The sequence below is a fragment of the Apium graveolens genome, chromosome 6 (genome assembly GCF_009905375.1).
Source record: "Apium graveolens cultivar Ventura chromosome 6, ASM990537v1, whole genome shotgun sequence".
Lineage (NCBI taxonomy): Eukaryota > Viridiplantae > Streptophyta > Magnoliopsida > Apiales > Apiaceae > Apium > Apium graveolens.
Genome location: NC_133652.1, coordinates 34,462,356 through 34,480,929, shown reverse-complemented (window position 1 = coordinate 34,480,929; position 18,574 = coordinate 34,462,356). Strand labels below are relative to the sequence as shown.

The window sequence follows — 18,574 nt, the reverse complement described above, 5'->3', positions numbered from 1 at the left end:
TTTTGCTTAAAGTTCACTTAGCGGATGGTTGAAGAATTTGTACGATCAGAAGATTACCAGTGTCATTCACTGAGATACAATAAATGACCGATGCTGTTGAAATTTAAGACAGAATTTAGGCCATGAATTCTTGTGCTTGAGAGGCTTAGAAGTAGGAGGTTCAATGTATTTCTATATGAGTGTGTGAGAATCAGAGCCTGATGCGTCTTGAAACTGTGCCTGAGAAAATACTAATATATTATTATTTTAATTTTTTAATATGTTAATTGATATATTGACCAGAGCTTATGTATTAATAAGATTTATGTTTGTTACTGGCCTGGGAATCTTCTGCTTTTAGTTGGGAATAATTCCTTGCTCAATGAGACAGTAGGAAACTTCTTTTTGTCAAGTCTTTTGGGTTGAGAAAGGAAGAAAAGCCAACTCTGCATTATAGTAATTTAATTTAGAAATGATAGATAAGAAAATATCACTGTCACTACAAGTGCCGGCACAACCCTGTAGGTTGGAAATTGTAAACATATATGGCTCCAGGATGGAGATCTTCTGGTATTTAGTATTTGATATTATTAACTTGTTGAGTTGACCTTATTGCTTTCATTATTGATATTCCTGAAATTTTGGTCTCACGAACTGCTAAGATCCTTCGAAGTATAAAAAACATTGTGAAATCTACCAGTTGATATTTGTGCATTGGGAAGGTGGATCAGTTCAAACTTAAGTAGTTATCCAGTTAATATAGTTATAGAAGATTATTACCTTTAACAAAATGCTTCTTAAAACTTAATCAGTCATCAAATTCATGTACTTGGCGTTCAGTGAAACAACTTTTTCAAACTAATGCTGGCTTTCAGACAAATTGGTAGTCAAGGATATAACATTTTACATTAATAATTGTTAACATGATCAGGTAGTCATTCAAGAATGTCAAATGCCTTGTGTCATAGACTCGGGCTTATATTAATCTGTGTGTGTGGTGAAAGCACCCTCCCAACAGCTACATATTATATTCATAGATCTACAGGTAGTTGCATAAGTCCTTTTCATGGCTCCTGTCACTCCCCTTTTCTTAATCCAGCTTCTTCAAATAGATAGATGTTCGTTTTTATTCAGAATAAATACTAAAAAGTCCCTGGCCTTCAACATGACTTGCACAGACGGCATGCACATTCATATTGCATATTTATATACTTTTTCTCACGCTTCGTTCAGTGTTCTGATCAATGATCCCAGCATTATGTTCTGATTAGCCGTTTTTGCTATGATATCTGGTGAAGGGGCGGTGGTCTCGTAGTCTGTTCAACCTTAAAAAGTGTCTTAGTTTTCTTTTCCACTTTTTTTGGTGCAAGCTTTTCACTTGTGTTTAAATATCATGGTAAATGATGGAAAGAAGAGAAGCTCTGTTGATACTTGGTTTCTAAAACCTGAACCTAGTCATCAGAATTTGACTTTGCCTCAAACTCAAGCAGTTCAAAGAATTGAAGCAGGAAAAGGTCTTAAGGATATGGAAGAAAGGAGGTACTCGGATTTATATAGAAACACCACCGAAGAGTTGTTTATAAAGACCTTCATGGAGGGATCAGCAGCGCCAACCATGGATATGCTAGGTTTCAAGAATCTTACTCAAAACTTCCGTGCTGATAGTGAGGAACTCTTCAATAGCTGGCTTACAAACGGAGAGGCAAGAACTTGTTATTATAATTATCTTCAGACTTGGGTACAAATGATCCCTGTAGTAGTAGTGTTTAGTGTAAATAAGCATCGGAATTTTATTTTTTTTATAGTTATAGCTGCTGGGGTCTAGAAAGTTCTTCTGCGTTTAAGTACACTCTAGGAAAAACTCTTCTGCTCCTTATATATTTATCTCTCTTTGATTATAGTAAAGCTATTGGAAATTATGAAATAGACTCTCACACTCACTTCAAGACTACATCTGTTTAGAGGATAGGGAATTATTGATTATTTTGTTTTTAATTAAATGCGTTCTCATTATGATACCCGGATTTTTTACTCTATGCTTAATTACTTATCTTTGGCACGCACGACACTCTGCGCATGGAAATGGGAGTTGAACACTTCATTCTAGTGTATTAAACTGAAAAAGTCAAGTGGTACTGTAATCGAACTCCTCAAAGTGTTACAGTCTGACTGAAGACACTATAACTCAGATTGATCTTTTACTTGACAACACTTTCTTCTCCCAAGTAATATACTTTGATCCATCTTCAGCACACAATTGACCTTAATCTGTTTTTCTTTTCTTATCTAGAATCAAGTCAACAATCCAGGAAGCATAGCTCATCGAACTCGGCAAGCATCAAGAAGGTTTGTCAGTTCAAATTTGAAAATCTAGAAGTTCATTCATTGAGATTTTCCTGAACTAGTTAGAAAATAAAGTTTGTTCTTCGATAAAACACCAGACCTAGATATTTACATTTTTTTTATATTTCTATTCTCCCCCCTTGTTTAATATGATTTCTAAAGTGAGCCAACTATGTCAGTTGGTCCAAGCCCAATTCTATGTATTACAGTCTCTAAGTAGTATTAACCTATTCCAGACAATATATGGTTGTGATTAGTTAGGAGTAATGTGATCCAATGCCAATCACCTAACTGAATTCGCTTTTATTTTCTTATTTGTTGGCAAAGGATTCTGTCTTGTTATATAATTTTGATAACAACAAATCTTGTCAAATGGATTTGTTTATAATAGCCACATTTTTGTTGCCTGATTCTTGGCTATGTTTCTTTTGATATGTCTAATGTTCTATTTTATCCCTTCTTCATTTCTGGACAGTAGGTGTAAGAGTCTTTAGTACATATTGGTTAATGTGAGTGATTTTCTAAATGCAGAATTACCACTGAGTTGAACCCTTTTCCTAATCAGCACAATAGCACAATACTTCAGAAACAAGGCAACGAGAACCCAACCTTAGAGAACCCAACCTTAGAACATGCTTGCATAGCTGAAGAATCTTCAAATGACTTCAATCAGTATCCTTCCAGGTAACTCTTCCTTTACCTATATCTTCTATATATTACAAAGAAGTTTTGGATGAGATGATCATGAACTCATTTAGGGAATTCAGGATGATTGAATCTCTGTTCCCACAGGACACAGTTGGAAAGTACTGGTTGTCTGTGTTATGCATACGTCTTGCAACACTTTCAACAAGAATTTATGTTACCTTGTTTTCTCTAGTATAGACAATATGAGGCTTTTTTTTTAATATTTAGGTGTAAGTCATACATGCTAACTGATTTGTATCATATTTTAAGCAGCTCTCTGGTGGAGAGAGGGGTACCATCTGGAAACCTTTACCTGGCTAAGGTTTGTCTACTGTAAGCCATGCAAAATGCATCAGTTCAATATAGTGTTTATGTATATAATTTATATCGCACCTTATATGTAGGCATGGTTTCATAGTTCTCAGCCCATGACTAGAAGTCGCTCCTCTGAATTAAGGTAATACTCATAATATCCATTCTTTAAAACTTATAGCAACCACAGGATCTCCTCCATTTAACCTTAACATCCTAAGTAATGGATCTATCTTTTGCTGTAAATTAGAGTCATTAAGTTAAAATGTAAAATGTAAGTAGTTACTTGTGAAGACTTTGTTTCTCTAATATAACTAAACTTCTTGCAGGAAAAGATATGTTGCATCACAGAATTCACAGACAGCATTTGGCATGGAAGCTATGCAAAATATAAATGCTTCTGGACATGGTATCAGTAATTTGCAGCAAGATTTTACAAATTCAGATGGATTATCTAAAGTTCCATTTTCTGACAACCCCAGTCACCTCAATACATTTATGTCTCCATCAAATTCTTCATCATCTAATTTCAACTCTCCCCATATGAGTACTGTGGATAATGTGTCGTCCGTTGTTAGCATGCTGAAGGGTACACTAGAACGCAAATGGATTAATAACCAGAATGAAAAATTTGGTGAAGATAGTTCGTTAGGCTTCTATGGTGCTCAAGGTGTTCTAGCTAATTCAAGTCTAAATCAAGAACAAGAATTACATAATTATGAGACACAAGGAACTTTTCAAGATACAACTACTCTCCAAGTTCTTGATCCTGAGGTCCTGCAAAGAGTTCAAGGATTGCTGGATATGGAGTCAGAAGAAACTGTAGCTCCTATAAATCTAGTTCAAATACACACTGTATCTCGGGAGCAGTCACAGAGTGAATCTTCTGCTGCCACACCTGCAGTATCCATTGGTTTTGATGCATATGATGGTCCCAGCAACTCAGGTCAAGCTCGAAGCAATGGTGAAAGCTCTAGACAACAAGCTGGGAATGATAAGAACTCCATAAATGGGATTAGAGCCAAAGGTAGGTGCAACAGAGCAAGTGAAGCTTATCTGACAGTACTCAATATTCTGATGTTTCCTTCTAACTTAATCACTTTAGTTTATCTAAAGTATTTTAGCTACTTGTTACAAAACCAATTCCCGTACCTTAACAGGATATAATTATACTATAAGTTCAGTCGCCATGGTTTTGTATCTTAAAAGATGTAAGTACTATTAGAGTGTCTTGATATTTTCTTAGCCGCTCTCAGGAAGTATGTAGTTTCCTTTTTTGTTTCTTGAATAACTGCACTTGATTTTCTGCTCAGATGGAAGTAGATTTTCCAAGAACCCAAACGTAAAGAGCTTATGATCTGTATAAGAGTTTAGATCACTTTTTAGTTGTCAAACCATATTTACATGAAGTTAGTATATGCCCGAGTACCATGAAGTGTTAATCAGTCTCTCAGAAATTGCATCCATATTTATTGCAGATATTAGAGAAAGGATACATGATAACCTAAAAGAAGATTTTCAGGTATAGTTTGACCCATCCTTTTATTTCTTTAAAGTTTCAATGTGTCCTTCAAAGTGTTATTGGTATCTTGTAATTCCCATTTCTCATCGAACATCTCTTAATATTACTTTCAGCAAAAAGGAGGTTTGGTTCGATATGGCTCTGTATCATCAGCTGGTTCAGGTAACTAATATTTGTTGGGGATCTCACAGTTATAGATTTTGCAATAATCTATAATTTCCTTTGTGATTGCAAGATCTAAACAGAAAGATGGTGTTTCATTTACAAACTAAAATGCGGAGTTACATATCATAAAGCATACTTATTTCTTACATGAAATACGGGTAATTTTTTCTTTAGATGAAAAATGATAGATCTTTCACTACTTACATAAGGAGGATTCAGTTTAGAAAGGAAATTTGGTGGAACCATAACCAATCATCTGAAGTCTTGGACATATAAAGATGTGATCACTACCTATCCGCTGCAACTCAGCAAGAAAAAGCCTTAGCTGCACACCATTTTAGTACATGGTCACTTATATCATATATATAAGATTCACATAATCTTCTGCAGATAAAGAACTTGACTTTGTAATCATAGAAGAAATTGTATATTAGTTGTACTGTGTTTGGTCCTGTTAATTGTACATTTTTCCTAGTGTAAGATTAGCATTTTTGTGAAGTAGATGCATGTGTTACTTTCTAAATATTAGTTGTACTGCGGCAGATAAAGGTGATCCCACAAAGAAGCGAAGAGTGGAACGGTCGCGAAAGTAAGTATAGCATTGCATTCTCCAGACATCACTGCTATGTGCTATTTCAACTACTGTGCATGAACTAGATTCTGTGCTTTCTTTGATTCTTAAAAAGAATTATGCCTTTTGAAAAAGAACATCACAAAAACATAAAGAGGAATATAATTAGACCTATGAAATAATTTTGTGCTTCCTTGGGGTACGACTATAATTCTTTAGCATAGGGTTTTTTACTTTTTTGTTCAACATTAGCTAATTTAGTGTATAACTTCATCATCTGTAGTATGTAGAAATCAGTTAGTAATATGATATACCATAACAATATCATGTTATTAAAGAAAAGATTCCTAAACAATGATAAGTAGTAGCTAAACAAAGTCCTGATGCTCAATATTAATCTCAAGCATATCTAACAATCCAAATATGAATAGCAAATAATCTCAAAGCAAACATGCATCTTCAAATATTGTTTTCTCTGTTAATTTACTGTTTGAATGAAATATGGTACAATGACAGCTTTTTTTCTCCATATCTTAAGTGGGAGGATGTTCATCCATTAAATTGGGAATAACTATAATCATTGTCTACATTTTACAAATATGTATTGTCATGGTCTATTTTGTGATGAGATCAGTTTAGATGCCTGGTATGTGTGTAAAAAATGGTAAAGTATGTTCGCAGCATGTGCTTGTAGTTACGTGGTTAACTGACATTGCTATCTATCACTAACAAATAATCCAGGATGGCAGAGGCAAAGGAAAGAGTCCTGACACCAGCAATCCCTTCAGATATGCAATCTGTTTTGAAGCGCTGTGAAATTCTGGAGAAGGAAGCAAGATCACTGAAACTAAACTTGTCTTTCATGAACAGGTAACAACAAACATGAATTTACTCACCCTATTCAATTTTCCACAAGATGAATTAGTTACACTTATCTTGCAGAATGGTAGGCAAACAAGAAGCATCCGTGTGAAGTAAAATAATAAATTATTCTCACCCTTGATCTGTTATTCTGTTTCCTTATTTTTTAACAAACTAGAAAGTGTTGTCCCATTTTATAGGGTTTTATCTTTTTCAAATATGTATATTCAAGCCAATGATGCTAAAATGCCAGTTTTAGACCAAAATCTGCTATCTTCTTTTGATTCTCTATTATACCAGGTGACTCCACTTGCCGTATCATGTAGACTGTAACAATAATTTACCATGGATGTTGCATAGTGTGTTACCTATTGAGCCAAAACTGTCAATTGGAAACTTGTAAATTAGTTTTTTGCACAATGTATTATTTACTACTATCTGTTTAATCTGTAGTGTACACAATTGTCCGTCCGAGGAATTTCTGTATTAAATTTGTTATTTATGTAAATTTCAGAAAGGACTCCGAGCAGACTAAGCAGATAGAAGAGCTTCAGAAGCAGAACGACGAATTAAGTGATGAAAAGGAGCGGCTTCTGGAAGAAATCAAAAGGATCATCTCAGAAACAAGCAAAATGTAATACTTGATCAGGCTTTTTCAAGTTAGAATACTTCTTACTAGCTCAAAGCGCAAGCAAGGATCACAAGTCTTATTGAGGACTTTAAATGACATTCGTAAACAGAATTCTCAAATTTATAGTTGCCCCATCATCCTTTAAGCCTGTGCCACAAGTGAAAATCCCTGTACTACAAATAATTATTTTCCCACTTAACAGGCACATATTTTGTAACGGTCATACAGATTACATAACATACTAGAAAAGAAAGTCTAATGTGATAGAGGACCTGTTTATACTAAAATGGGTAAATATAAATACCTTGGCGGCAGTGATATGTTGAGATTTATCACTTGTGTTCAAAATATAAAATTTCTAGGCTCATTTTCCGGACATGTCTGATGCATATTAGGCAAGTTGCACAAGTTTTTTGGACTTGCTAAAAGATGCGAGATACTAATTGGTTTCTCGCTGAATTACGTCTCAAAATTTATTTCAAGTGCCCTTTTCATATAACTTCTCATTACATCCTCGTATTTCGGCAGCTCTAATTTTATCTAATGTACATATGACATCTCATTGTATTTGATCAACCGGATCCTCTATGATACAGTGCATCTCTTTCTTAAGCTACAACTACTACAAGTATGTTACAATTATTTTACATCACGGATCTTAACATTTGGGAACACTGTGTCTCCCGGGAAGTGATAACTTGCCTGGAACGAGTGCTACCGTCCACTAATGAGCTCTTGGATTCCTGGGAGGCCAAGCCTTTTCCCATATTCAATGACTAGCCAACTTGCAAAAGAAAAGTATGCTACAAGAAAACAAATTTTCTTTAGGCGGGCAGCTATAGGTAGTGCCCATGTTGCACAGATCCTGCGAATGGGAGAAAAGGCTTGGTGCAGAAGTCTAACCAAGCTGAAGGAAATTACAGAGGTTGAAAAACCGGTAAATACTCCAAGAACTACATCCCATCTCCAACGCCTTACCCTCGCCAAGCCAGCCAGCCAGGATATTAACATCTTTGAGGACCTATAAGCACAAAAACCATCAGCTAAAGCGAGAACAAGGGATATGATACTAAAGCTACATACTATTGTAATTATTCATAGATGTCTGTCTTGCATATCAATATTAACTAAATGGAAAGGCTACAATGATGCATTGTTTGGATGGAACAAGTAGAAGATCATGAAATGTTATTTCCAGAGCATACTTTTTGTTTCCAGAGCAGAAAAGCATGAAGAGACAAAATTACCTTGCATTGTTTTTCCTTTTTTGCTGTTATTGTCTATGCAGGGGGCAGTTTTGTCTTTTCATACTTTGTTTGCTCCGGAAATAAAAAGTTTGCTCTGGAAATAGCATTTCCAGATCATGCCACTAAAGCAAAATGGATTAATTTAATACTTCACGCCCTTTTATACGGACAACAATATAATATGCATTTCTGCTTTCATCAAATTCTACCCTATCACCCACATGCAGTCAAAATAAGTCAATGAGATGTGGTTTCACGGTATCTTATCAATGTAAGGGAATTCTGAACACGATGGAGAACATAACTAAACCACTCTACTTCTAGTAAGTTAGAAGGTAAAGATGTTCATACCAAGGACTATACTGTATAGAAAATCTTGAGAAACAATATACATGAAGACAGTCAGTAAAATTATTTACAATAAATATAATTTTACTCACAGGAAAAAATACCGCCTGACCATCTCAAGTGTAGATGGATCTTTTGCATGGCAGTTAAATAACTCGTCATGATATAGGTTAACTTTAGATATGCCCAATGTATACCAACACTCGTAAGTTTCATTCACCTAAAAAGCAAACAATTGAATAAGTCGTCATTAAAAATATAGGCTAAATGAACTCCAAACGACAAAAAATAAAAGCATAAAATAGATTTGCATAATTGAGGTAGACCATATCTGAGCCCTGTAATCTTGCGAAAAAAAAAGAAAAAAAAAAAAGAAAGCAAGATCTACCTTAAATTCATCTTTTGATAACCAGGCAACACCAAAATTTGGCCTGCAGTCATGTGGAAGGGGCTCATTAGGAGCTTCTGCTGATGCGAGTTGAACTTGACCAGAAAGATCTACGTATTCTACCTGAAATTGACATCACTATATGGTATTAAGATATGAAAACCATTATTATTCTCTCAAATGCCTCTAAAGAACCATAATTAATTTACTAGTCGAATATTTTGAACATATCCAATTTGCATATCAGAAAGTATTTCAAAATTACTTAATAAATTAAACTTAGGACTTTGTATTGTGAAATTAATTACTGTTGCTCTATACATACACTATATATAAAGGCAAAAACCAACTAAGCCGTCCGGAGTTTAGTTCTGATCGACCGGGAAAATGTGATTCGACGCACAGGTTTGTTCAATGGTAAAAAGGATGACATACAACCTAAAGTATAGTTTAACTATAATGGTCAACCGAAACTAATCTACCTTTGACCCGCTCGTATTGAGTGTCAATACTAATTATATATCACTCAAATCGGAGTACTACTCATGGTTCATTACCCCTGGTCCCTGGATAGTAGCCCAGTTCATATATAGACCCTAGCAACTGATATCTGAGTCTCATCAGAGTCTTGTAGTCCAGCGTGCACCTCTTTAGAATTAGACCCCACCCATTGACACTTTACTCAACTCCCTTTATCTTACTTAATACATGATCTATATTCTGGTTAAATACATTACTGGATGTTTTATACATTTTATACAGGCATAACAAGACTACTTCTTAAGGATAAGACCTACAGGAGTCTACAAATATGTTATGTAGCCCGGTCCCTGGAAACGACAAACGTGCAGTGAATGGGACAAAGAAAAACAGGGCTTTTGACTCATTGACCTATACACGACGTCGTTTTAAGGATAAGGGTGATTCTGTAATTTGACAAAGAGAAAAATAGAGAAAGAAATAGGGAAAGGGGAAAGGGGATTCATTTTATGTTATGTTTTGAGAAAAGTAAACCCTAGGGGGGATTTGGAGTTTCCTGGCGACTCGAACGCTCAGGGGTGTAATCAGAATCGTAAACATTCAAGTCAATTTACTTTTACCCACTTTCATATTTTGTGTTTTGTTGTGTGATTGAGTAATTGTTCGAAAGTAAGAAGCGGAATCCATTCCAAATTGGTATCAGAGCAAAGATCCATGGCACCTCCAACTGAAACAAGACAGGGTCAGAAAATAGATCAGATCGAAGCGTCGGTAGCCGAGCTACGACGGGCTATGACAGAAGAAGTGGCGGAGGCCGTGAATCGCGCCGCCGTTGAGATGCAAAAAACCCTAGTTGCTCAGATCTCAACCACCCTGGACCAAGTAACTCAAAAGCTGCAGATCCGGATGGAGAGAGCCCGTGAATCGAATGAAACCCTCATTGGAGACATGCAAAAGAAACAAGATATGTTCCAATCAGAGATGTTGTCGACGATCTCTTCGTTAAGGGATAATAATACGTCAACAGTAGGGGGAAATGGCCACAGATCTACGAGTGAAGGTGCGGGGTCCGGGGTTCGTACAGGCAGCCCTTTTGGAAGTGGAGCTAGCGGAAGTAGAGGTGGGGGCGGAAATGGGTTTCGGGATAAAGAGAAAATGGATGAAGAATTTTGGAGAGGGGGAAATGAAAACCAACGGAGTAATTGGAAGTATCGCAAGCTCGATCCTCCCCAATTCGATGGAACAAACCCGGATGGGTGGATTCTGAGAGCAGAGAGGTATTTTCTGTTTTACCAGCTCAACGATGAGGAGAAATTAGAGGCAGCGGTAGTGGGGTTTGAGGGAGACGCGCTGTTATGGTACCAATGGGAGCACCGTAGGCGGCCAATTCGGACGTGGGAAGATATGAGAAGCTTGATTTTACAGCAGTTTCGATCCTTACATTCGGGGACGTTGTGTGAACAATGGTTGTCAGTAAAACAAACAGGCACAGTGGCTGAATTTCGGAGGAGGTTTATCGAGATGGCAGCACCCCTAGCGCAAATCCCAGAAACCATGCTACTGGCTCATTTTGTGAACGGTTTCAAGGATGAGATCAAAGCAGAGGTACGATTGTTGGGGCTATATACCCTGGAACAAGCCATGGAACTGGCTTTGAAGGTAGAAGAAAAACACAGGGTACGGGGATTTGGAATGGGAGGCAACAGGGGCGCCTTCATTCGCTGCACAAAGGGCCAGTTCTGTCATTCAGTTCTCAGGTGGCTCAAAAGGTACAAACACTTCTTATCCTCCATCTATTTTAAAAGCACCAGTGTGGAGTTCTAAATCAGACTCGGGGTCAACTTCACCTAGTTCATGGTCACAAAGCAGTGTTAGCCCAAACGCCTAAAGGAGCCCCAAGAGCAGTGTTTTTGGTATACCCGCAGCAAAACCCATAGGGGAAATCAAGAGGTTGACACCTAAAGAATTACAGTTAAAGAGGGAACGTGGGTTATGTTTTCGTTGCGATGAAAAGTGGATGGTGGGTCATCGCTGCAAGCAGAAGGAGCTGAGTGTACTGTTGACGCAAGATGATGAGGATGAATTGGGGTCAGGCGACGAGGGGGAGATAGGTATGGCAAGGGACGAACAAATAGTGACTCCGGAGGTGTCTTTGAACTCGGTAGTGGGGTTGTCATCACCAAAGACGTTACGACTTAAGGGTCTAATGGCAGGGTTGGAGGTAATCGTTATGATTGACCCTGGGGTGACCCATAACTTTATTTCGAATTCGTTGATAGAAAGGTTGCGGATTCCTATGGTACAAACGAAGGAATTCGGGTTTCATTGGGGAATGGTGAGTCAGTTAAGGGGTCAGGAGAGTGCAGGGGAGTAAAGGTGCAGTTTGAAGAACTGGAAGTAATAGAGGACTTCTTGCCGTTTGAATTAGGAAACTCAGATGTCCTTTTGGGGGTGCAATGGCTGGAGAAATTGGGGCCGGTGACGACTAATTGGAGGTCTCAGCGCATGATTTTTAAAGTAGGCAGGAGGACAGTGATTTTACAGGGGGACCCATCTCTTACTCCTCGCCGAATATCGCTTAAAGCAATGATCAGGACAGTCAGGAAGGGGGGTACAGGTCTGCTGCTGGAGTTAAAACAAGTTAAAAAGGAACAGGGGCATCAAGGGGATGCAACCAGAACTGAGGTACCTTCATATATCCAACCAGTTTTGGAGCAGTACGCAGGGGTTTTATGCAGTCCTAAAGCCTTACCTCCCCTGCGAGGACACGAACACAGCATTGTACTAAAAGAAAGCAGCAACCCTGTTAATGTCTGTCCTATTCGAGATCCCCAAGTGCAAAAAAATGAAATAGAGAGGTTGGTGCAGGAAATGCTCGCTGCTAAAATCATAAGACCCTCGACTAGCCCGTATTCCAGCCCAGTTTTATTAGTCAAAAAGAAAGACGGATCATGGCGGTTCTGCGTAGATTATCGGGCTTTGAGCAAGGAAACTGTTCCCGACCGATTCCCAATTCCGGTGATAGATGAATTGTTAGACGAGTTGCACGGTTCGAGGTTCGATAGCAAGTTAGACCTCAAAGCGGGATATCACCAAATTCGGGTTAAGAGTGAAGACGTGCATAAAACGGCCTTCCGTACACACGAGGGACATTATGAATTTGTCGTTATGCCGTTCGGGTTATCGAATGCTCCATCCACCTTTCAGTCCCTCATGAATGCTATCTTTAATCCTTTTCTCCGGAAATTCGTCCTAGTATTCTTCGACGATATCTTAGTGTACAGTGGTACTAAGGAAGAGCACACGGCCCATTTGTCAGCAGTCCTGGAGAAACTGCAGAATCAAAGTCTGGTTGTTCACTACAAAAAATGTGAGTTTGGTAGTGAACAAATTGAGTACTTGGGTCACATTGTGTCCGCTGATGGGGTGTCTGCAGATTTGGGAAAGATACAAGCAATGGTGGAGTGGAAGGAACCAAAGAATCTTAGAGAGCTTAGAGTCTGGGGCTCACGGGCTATTACCGTAAGTTTGTGGCGAACTATGCCCAAATCGCCCAGGCCCTCACAGATCAGCTGAAAAAGGATCAATTCGGGTGGAATTTAGAGGCAACTCAAGCCTTCGAAACACTGAAACAAGCAATGGTGACGGCACCGGTGTTAGCTATGCCTAATTTCCAGCTTCCTTTTGTTGTTGAAACGGATGCCTCCGGGTATGGAGTAGGGGCAGTCCTCATGCAGGAGAAACGGCCGATTGCCTTCTTCAGTAAACTGTTGGGGCCGAGGGCAAGGCTCAAAGCCATATACGAGAAGGAGCTGATTGCTATATGTTTAGCAGTGCTTAAATGGAAGAGCTACTTATTGGGTCGACACTTCTTCATTTACACCGACCAACAGAGTTTAAAGTTCATAATGGAGCAGCGTGAGGTCGGGGCCAATTACAAGAAATGGGTTAGTAAACTCCTGGCATTTGATTTTGAGATCAAGTATAAACCGGGGTCCTCAAATCGAGTAGTTGATGCCTTGTCCCGAAAAAATGAGGGGGAAATTGTGTTGAATACCCTGGTGTCATCTAGCCTCATTGACTGGAGTGCGTTGATGCAAGAAATAGACAATGATGGGTTTCTCTCGAGGCTTAAAGGAGAGGTGAACAAGAAAAAAGAAGACTATCCGGGGTTTGATGTGGTTGACGTGAGGCTATTATTTAAACAACGTTTAGTGATACCAAAGACCTCTCGTTTTATTCCGGTGATTCTCAGAGAGTGTCACAACTCTGCTGTTGGTGGGCACTCAGGTGAAGTAAAGACATACATGCGGATGACTACAGAGTGGTTTTGGCAAGGGATGCGCAAGGATGTTAAAAACTATGTTCGCGAGTGTCTGGTTTGTCAACGGAATAAGACCTCAAATCAACACCCAGCTGGACTACTCCAACCATTACCCGTGCCCACGCAAGTTTGGGACCATATCACTATGGATTTCATTGAGGGCTTACCACGGTCCAAGGGGTTCGATTCAATATTGGTTGTTGTAGACCGATTGTCCAAGTACAGTCACTTTATAAAACTCAAGCACCCATTTCCGGCACTTACGGTAGCAGCGACATTTGTGCAAGAAATAGTCCGACTACATGGGTTTCCTTCATCAATTGTGTCGGATAGGGACCGGGTATTTATGAGTCTCTTCTAGACAGAATGCTTCAAGTTGCAGGGCACAACGCTGAAACGGAGCTCAGCCTATAACCCGCAAACGGACGGTCAATCCAAGGTGGTAAACAAGTGCCTCGAGACATATTTGTGGCGTTTTGCCTCGGGCCATCCCCACACCTGGGCTCAGTGGATTCACTGGGCGGAGTATTAGTATAACACTTCTCCCCATCTATATTTGAACATGACACCATTCCAGGTGCTGTATGGGAGACCACCACCTCACTTGCTACGACTGGGAAATGGGCATACCCCAGTTGACTGTTTGGAAGAAGAATTGAAGGCACGGGAGGCAATCCTGGATGAGCTAAGACTACATTTGCTCCGAGTCCAACAGATTATGAAGGACTCTGCAGACAAAAGACGTAGAGAGGTCACAATACAGGTGGGGGAGAAAGTCTATTTAAAGTTACAACCTTATCGGCAAAAGTCGATTGCTAGAAGGCCATTTGAGAAGCTGGCACCTCGCTTTTATGGACATTTTACAGTACTGGAGCATATTGGTGAAGTGGCGTTCAAATTGGAGTTACCGGACACAAGCAAGATCCATCCTGTTTTCCATATCTCGCAGTTAAAGAAAGCAATAGGGAGCAACATCACAGCTACTACACTTCCTCCACAGCTCGGGTCAGATGGGGAGTTGCAGATAGAACCTGATAAGTTGCTAGATGTTCGTAATCACAATGAGGGAGAAAACCTTCAAGTCGAAGTGCTAATTAAATGGGTTGGTCAGCAGCAGATGTCATCACGGAGCAATTCCCACAGTTCCACCTTGAGGACAAGGCTGCAGTTTTGGCGGAGGGTATTGCAGTGAATGGGACAAAGAAAAACAGGGTTTTTGACTCATTGACCTATACACGACATCGTTTTAAGGATAAGGGTGTTTCTATAATTTGACAAAGAGAAAAATAGAGAAAGAAATAGGGAAAGGGGAAAGGGGATTCATTTTATGTTATGTTTTGAGAAATACGACGCCGCACTGGAATTTTTTCCATGTATTCGTCACGATCCTTCCGATTCGAGACAGCTAATTGTGTTAGGACTTAAAGGATTTCTGTTATCTGTTAAAGTATTGAATGATAATTCGGAATGTTATAACAGAAGCAAGAAATATTATAATAAACGTAAAGAAAAGAACACAAATAGGCAGAAAAGAAAAGTTTTATTGATCTTGAGGATACAGATTACGACATACGTTTAGGTTATGCACTTATGCCCTAGAGAGTTTATATAATATTTATATAATACTCTCTAGGTGGTTACAAAAAAGCCCAGAAAAATAGGCTCACAACAGATAACCTTAGCGTAAAACATAAGAAGCGCCTTGATTTAGGGGTTCAGGGACGAAGCGTGGTCCCCGATGGGGGTTAAGGGCAACGCCCACGACCTTTACGGACTACGGTATCTTATGTTCAATATCAATAAAACTTTTCTCTTCTGCCTATTTGTGTTCTTTTCTTTACGTTTATTATAATCTTTCTTGCTTCCGTTATAACACGGAAGATGGCGTCACTACTAAGGAGCTTCTAGTTAGGACCGATACTTCAAAATTGCAGAGATGAGGGAGGGATAATGGAACCACGTCACCGGCGCTTGTTGTTTATCCGACTTATTTTGCTAAATGTGCTTTTTCGCCACATAGGAGGCATATTTTGTTTGTGACGTTTCCGAGGGAGTCGGTGGTATTTGATTTGAGATACGGGACTGCATTGTTTACCGCAAGCTTGCCTAGGGGTGTTAGAAAGTTTTTATATGTGTTGCCGGATTACAACATGGAGTTGTTGCATTGTGCGCGTCTTAATGGAAAGATTAGTACTTGGTGGTAGAAAGAGTTAGCACCAAGATTATTCTGTATAACATTATCCGCGGTTGGCACCAGACATTTTTTAAATCAGGATCGTTGGATTGTTGATCCAACGGCAGAGAAGTCGTTTGTTGTGTAAATCGTCCCCGGCAAACCGTTGCCAGGGACCAGGCTCCATATGTTATAGGGCCAATAAGAAAGGTTGTACCATTACTATAGTAAACCTCGTTCACAAACTTATCAATTATAAGACATAGTATTGACTGTCCACTTAAACTTGCAATTTATGTTCCCGACGTGGTACGACTGAATGACCTAGCCATACGCCTATTTCAGCGTTGTAGTTAATTTCCAACCAGAAATGAAATTAAATATTACTATTAGTCATTTGCCCAGCAAAAACATTTGTTTCTTTTAATGGACACTGCACTAAAACGAAAAGCTTACCAAAAAAAAATTGAAATTATAAATAATTAAGGTAGTAAAGTATTACCTGAAAGACAGATGCCCAGTAATAATCATAACGACATCGGAATTTCTTTCTCTCAGATGGATAAAATACATTTTTAGCTTTGTAGTTAAGAAATCCAAGTTCACAGATCTTAGATGACCGAAGATCCACTCCTGTGGATAAGTTAAATCATTAGAGCAAACCGCATTATTATATGAGCCTATAAATAGAATATATACAACCTCCACCTGCGAGAATAAATAAACAATCAAGACACTGGAAAGAGCAGTATGAGTGCAATAAGTATGGCAATGTACAAAACCAGTCTTGCTAAGCCAGCTAGAACTGGAATCACGTGGATGCGGTCTAATTTGCATGTACAAAAATTTTAATCTCTTTTGACACAAAGGCACCATGTTCCTCTTAAAAGAGATTGTACCGAATTAAGATGAAATAGAAAGGAAGGGCGCAGAGTTGAAGTTAAAAGCTAAAACTAATTATTAGATACTTCCAAAACTTGGCTGGAGTTTTATTATATTTTAACTTACATTACTTAATAACCATGGAGTTAGGTAAAAGAGGGAAGCGTTACAACTAAGACAATTTTAACACACATTAGGAAATTCCTAGAGACATACAGTTGGTGATACATGGATCGCTGATTACTCACCAACCGAATTTTATAGAATCTGATCTTCACACGCATTACTTCTTATAAACACAGTAGCATAACATTTTAAAATAACAGTCATGTAGCAATTGAATGCTTCCGCAAAAAAAAAACTTTTATTACTGATATCCTGGCACATTCCCCTTTTTTCACTTCACAAGTACGCAACCTTAAAGCACTACTCAATTTTACTGGACCAAAACAGGCTTCCAATTAAACATTTTCCTTTATCCGTTCCATTATCTTGCAAAGACGTAGTCTAATTCTAACTGAACCACCTACTGAAACTTCAATTTGCATCCTCTAATAAAATATTAGCTCCTAAAAACCCATCACCATAGCCACAATATAAACATAAAACAGCATAAAAACTCATACCCATTCAAATTTCATCTCCGCTGTCAGCAAGAAGTTCAGTTAGTTTTCGAGTTTTCGTTACTAAAAATACACATTCCACCACATAGACAACAACAAAATCAATACATACAATACCTAGTTAATACAATCAAACATATTAATATCAAAATTCAAACATAAATAACTAATTTCAACTACAAATTAATGTAAAAAAACTTACTGCTAGATACAATTTTGCACTGAGAAGGAATAGAAATAGGATCGGAGATGGAGTAATTTCCGATCAAAATAGAGAACAAAACAATAGCAAGTGAAGCTGAAAGAAACAAGGAAAGAGTGAAAATTAGGGCGCACGAGAAATGGAGTAAACCGGTGATGCGAGGTTTCTTCCGGTCAGTCTCCGGCGAGTCCATAGCTGTGTTGTTATGTTGAGATCAATTGCGAGATTCTCCGGTCAGCAGAAGAATGTTCCGGTGATCTGCGTAAATGTATGTAATTAATTGAATGTGTGTTTAATTTGGTGGGATGTTTGACTCTTTTATGATTATGAAATGTTTTGGGGGGCCGTCAAACCTGGATATTTTATGAAATTTTTGCGAAATATTTTATTTTTGTTGTGCTTGGTGTGTTTTTAATATCGTTGGGTCCAATTTAAGATTTCAAGATTAGTCTGGACTCTTAACGGGGCCTTAATTATGCATGGCTGGACTTCCAATTTGGGCCACCTTTTCTTATGTAATTACAAACAAGAAATCTCAAAGTCCAGCCAACTACATGGCCTCATTGTTACTACTTACTAATCAGCAATCTTGCCTACTAATATAATTCAAATTTGATAATATGAAACTCAATATAATATTTTATATGAATTATATTTTAAATATGTTAATTTTTTTGCCAGGATAAAAAATATAATGTATTTTGCCATGGACCTCAGACTCAACAACATTTATCTCGGTCTTTGATTCATTCTTGCACCCGCTCCCGGGCATCAGAAGTAGTAGAAGAAGTGTTGTTGTCACCGTAGCTGGTATGTTGTTTTCATATATATTCAAT

The 18,574-nt window shown here is 38.4% G+C and overlaps 2 protein-coding genes across 3 annotated transcripts; one reads left to right on the top strand and one right to left on the bottom strand.

The window, feature by feature from the left end:
* The first annotated feature begins 1,093 nt into the window (after positions 1-1,093).
* On the top strand, positions 1,094-7,310 carry LOC141667867 (protein CYCLOPS-like). Its single transcript, XM_074474501.1, has 11 exons — positions 1,094-1,681; positions 2,270-2,325; positions 2,854-3,006; positions 3,283-3,331; positions 3,414-3,466; positions 3,651-4,348; positions 4,800-4,843; positions 4,957-5,005; positions 5,552-5,597; positions 6,321-6,449; positions 6,955-7,310. The coding sequence occupies exons 1-11, from the start codon at positions 1,373-1,375 to the stop codon at positions 7,076-7,078; spliced, it is 1,710 nt and encodes a 569-aa protein (XP_074330602.1). The 5' UTR covers positions 1,094-1,372; the 3' UTR covers positions 7,079-7,310.
* Positions 7,311-7,506: 196 nt separating this feature from the next.
* Positions 7,507-18,112, bottom strand: LOC141668223 (uncharacterized). 2 transcript variants are annotated; one of them, XM_074474998.1, is made up of 6 exons: positions 17,739-18,112; positions 16,534-16,664; positions 9,055-9,177; positions 8,759-8,886; positions 7,975-8,092; positions 7,507-7,874 (listed from the first exon to the last, which is right to left on the bottom strand). In XM_074474998.1, exons 1-6 carry the CDS (start codon positions 17,929-17,931, stop codon positions 7,848-7,850), a joined length of 720 nt encoding a protein of 239 aa, XP_074331099.1. In that variant the 5' UTR covers positions 17,932-18,112; the 3' UTR covers positions 7,507-7,847. The 2 variants fall into 2 exon arrangements, with proteins under 2 accessions (XP_074331099.1, XP_074331098.1); XM_074474997.1 differs by having other exon boundaries at positions 7,507-8,092; positions 17,739-18,111.
* Positions 18,113-18,574: the final 462 nt, after the last annotated feature.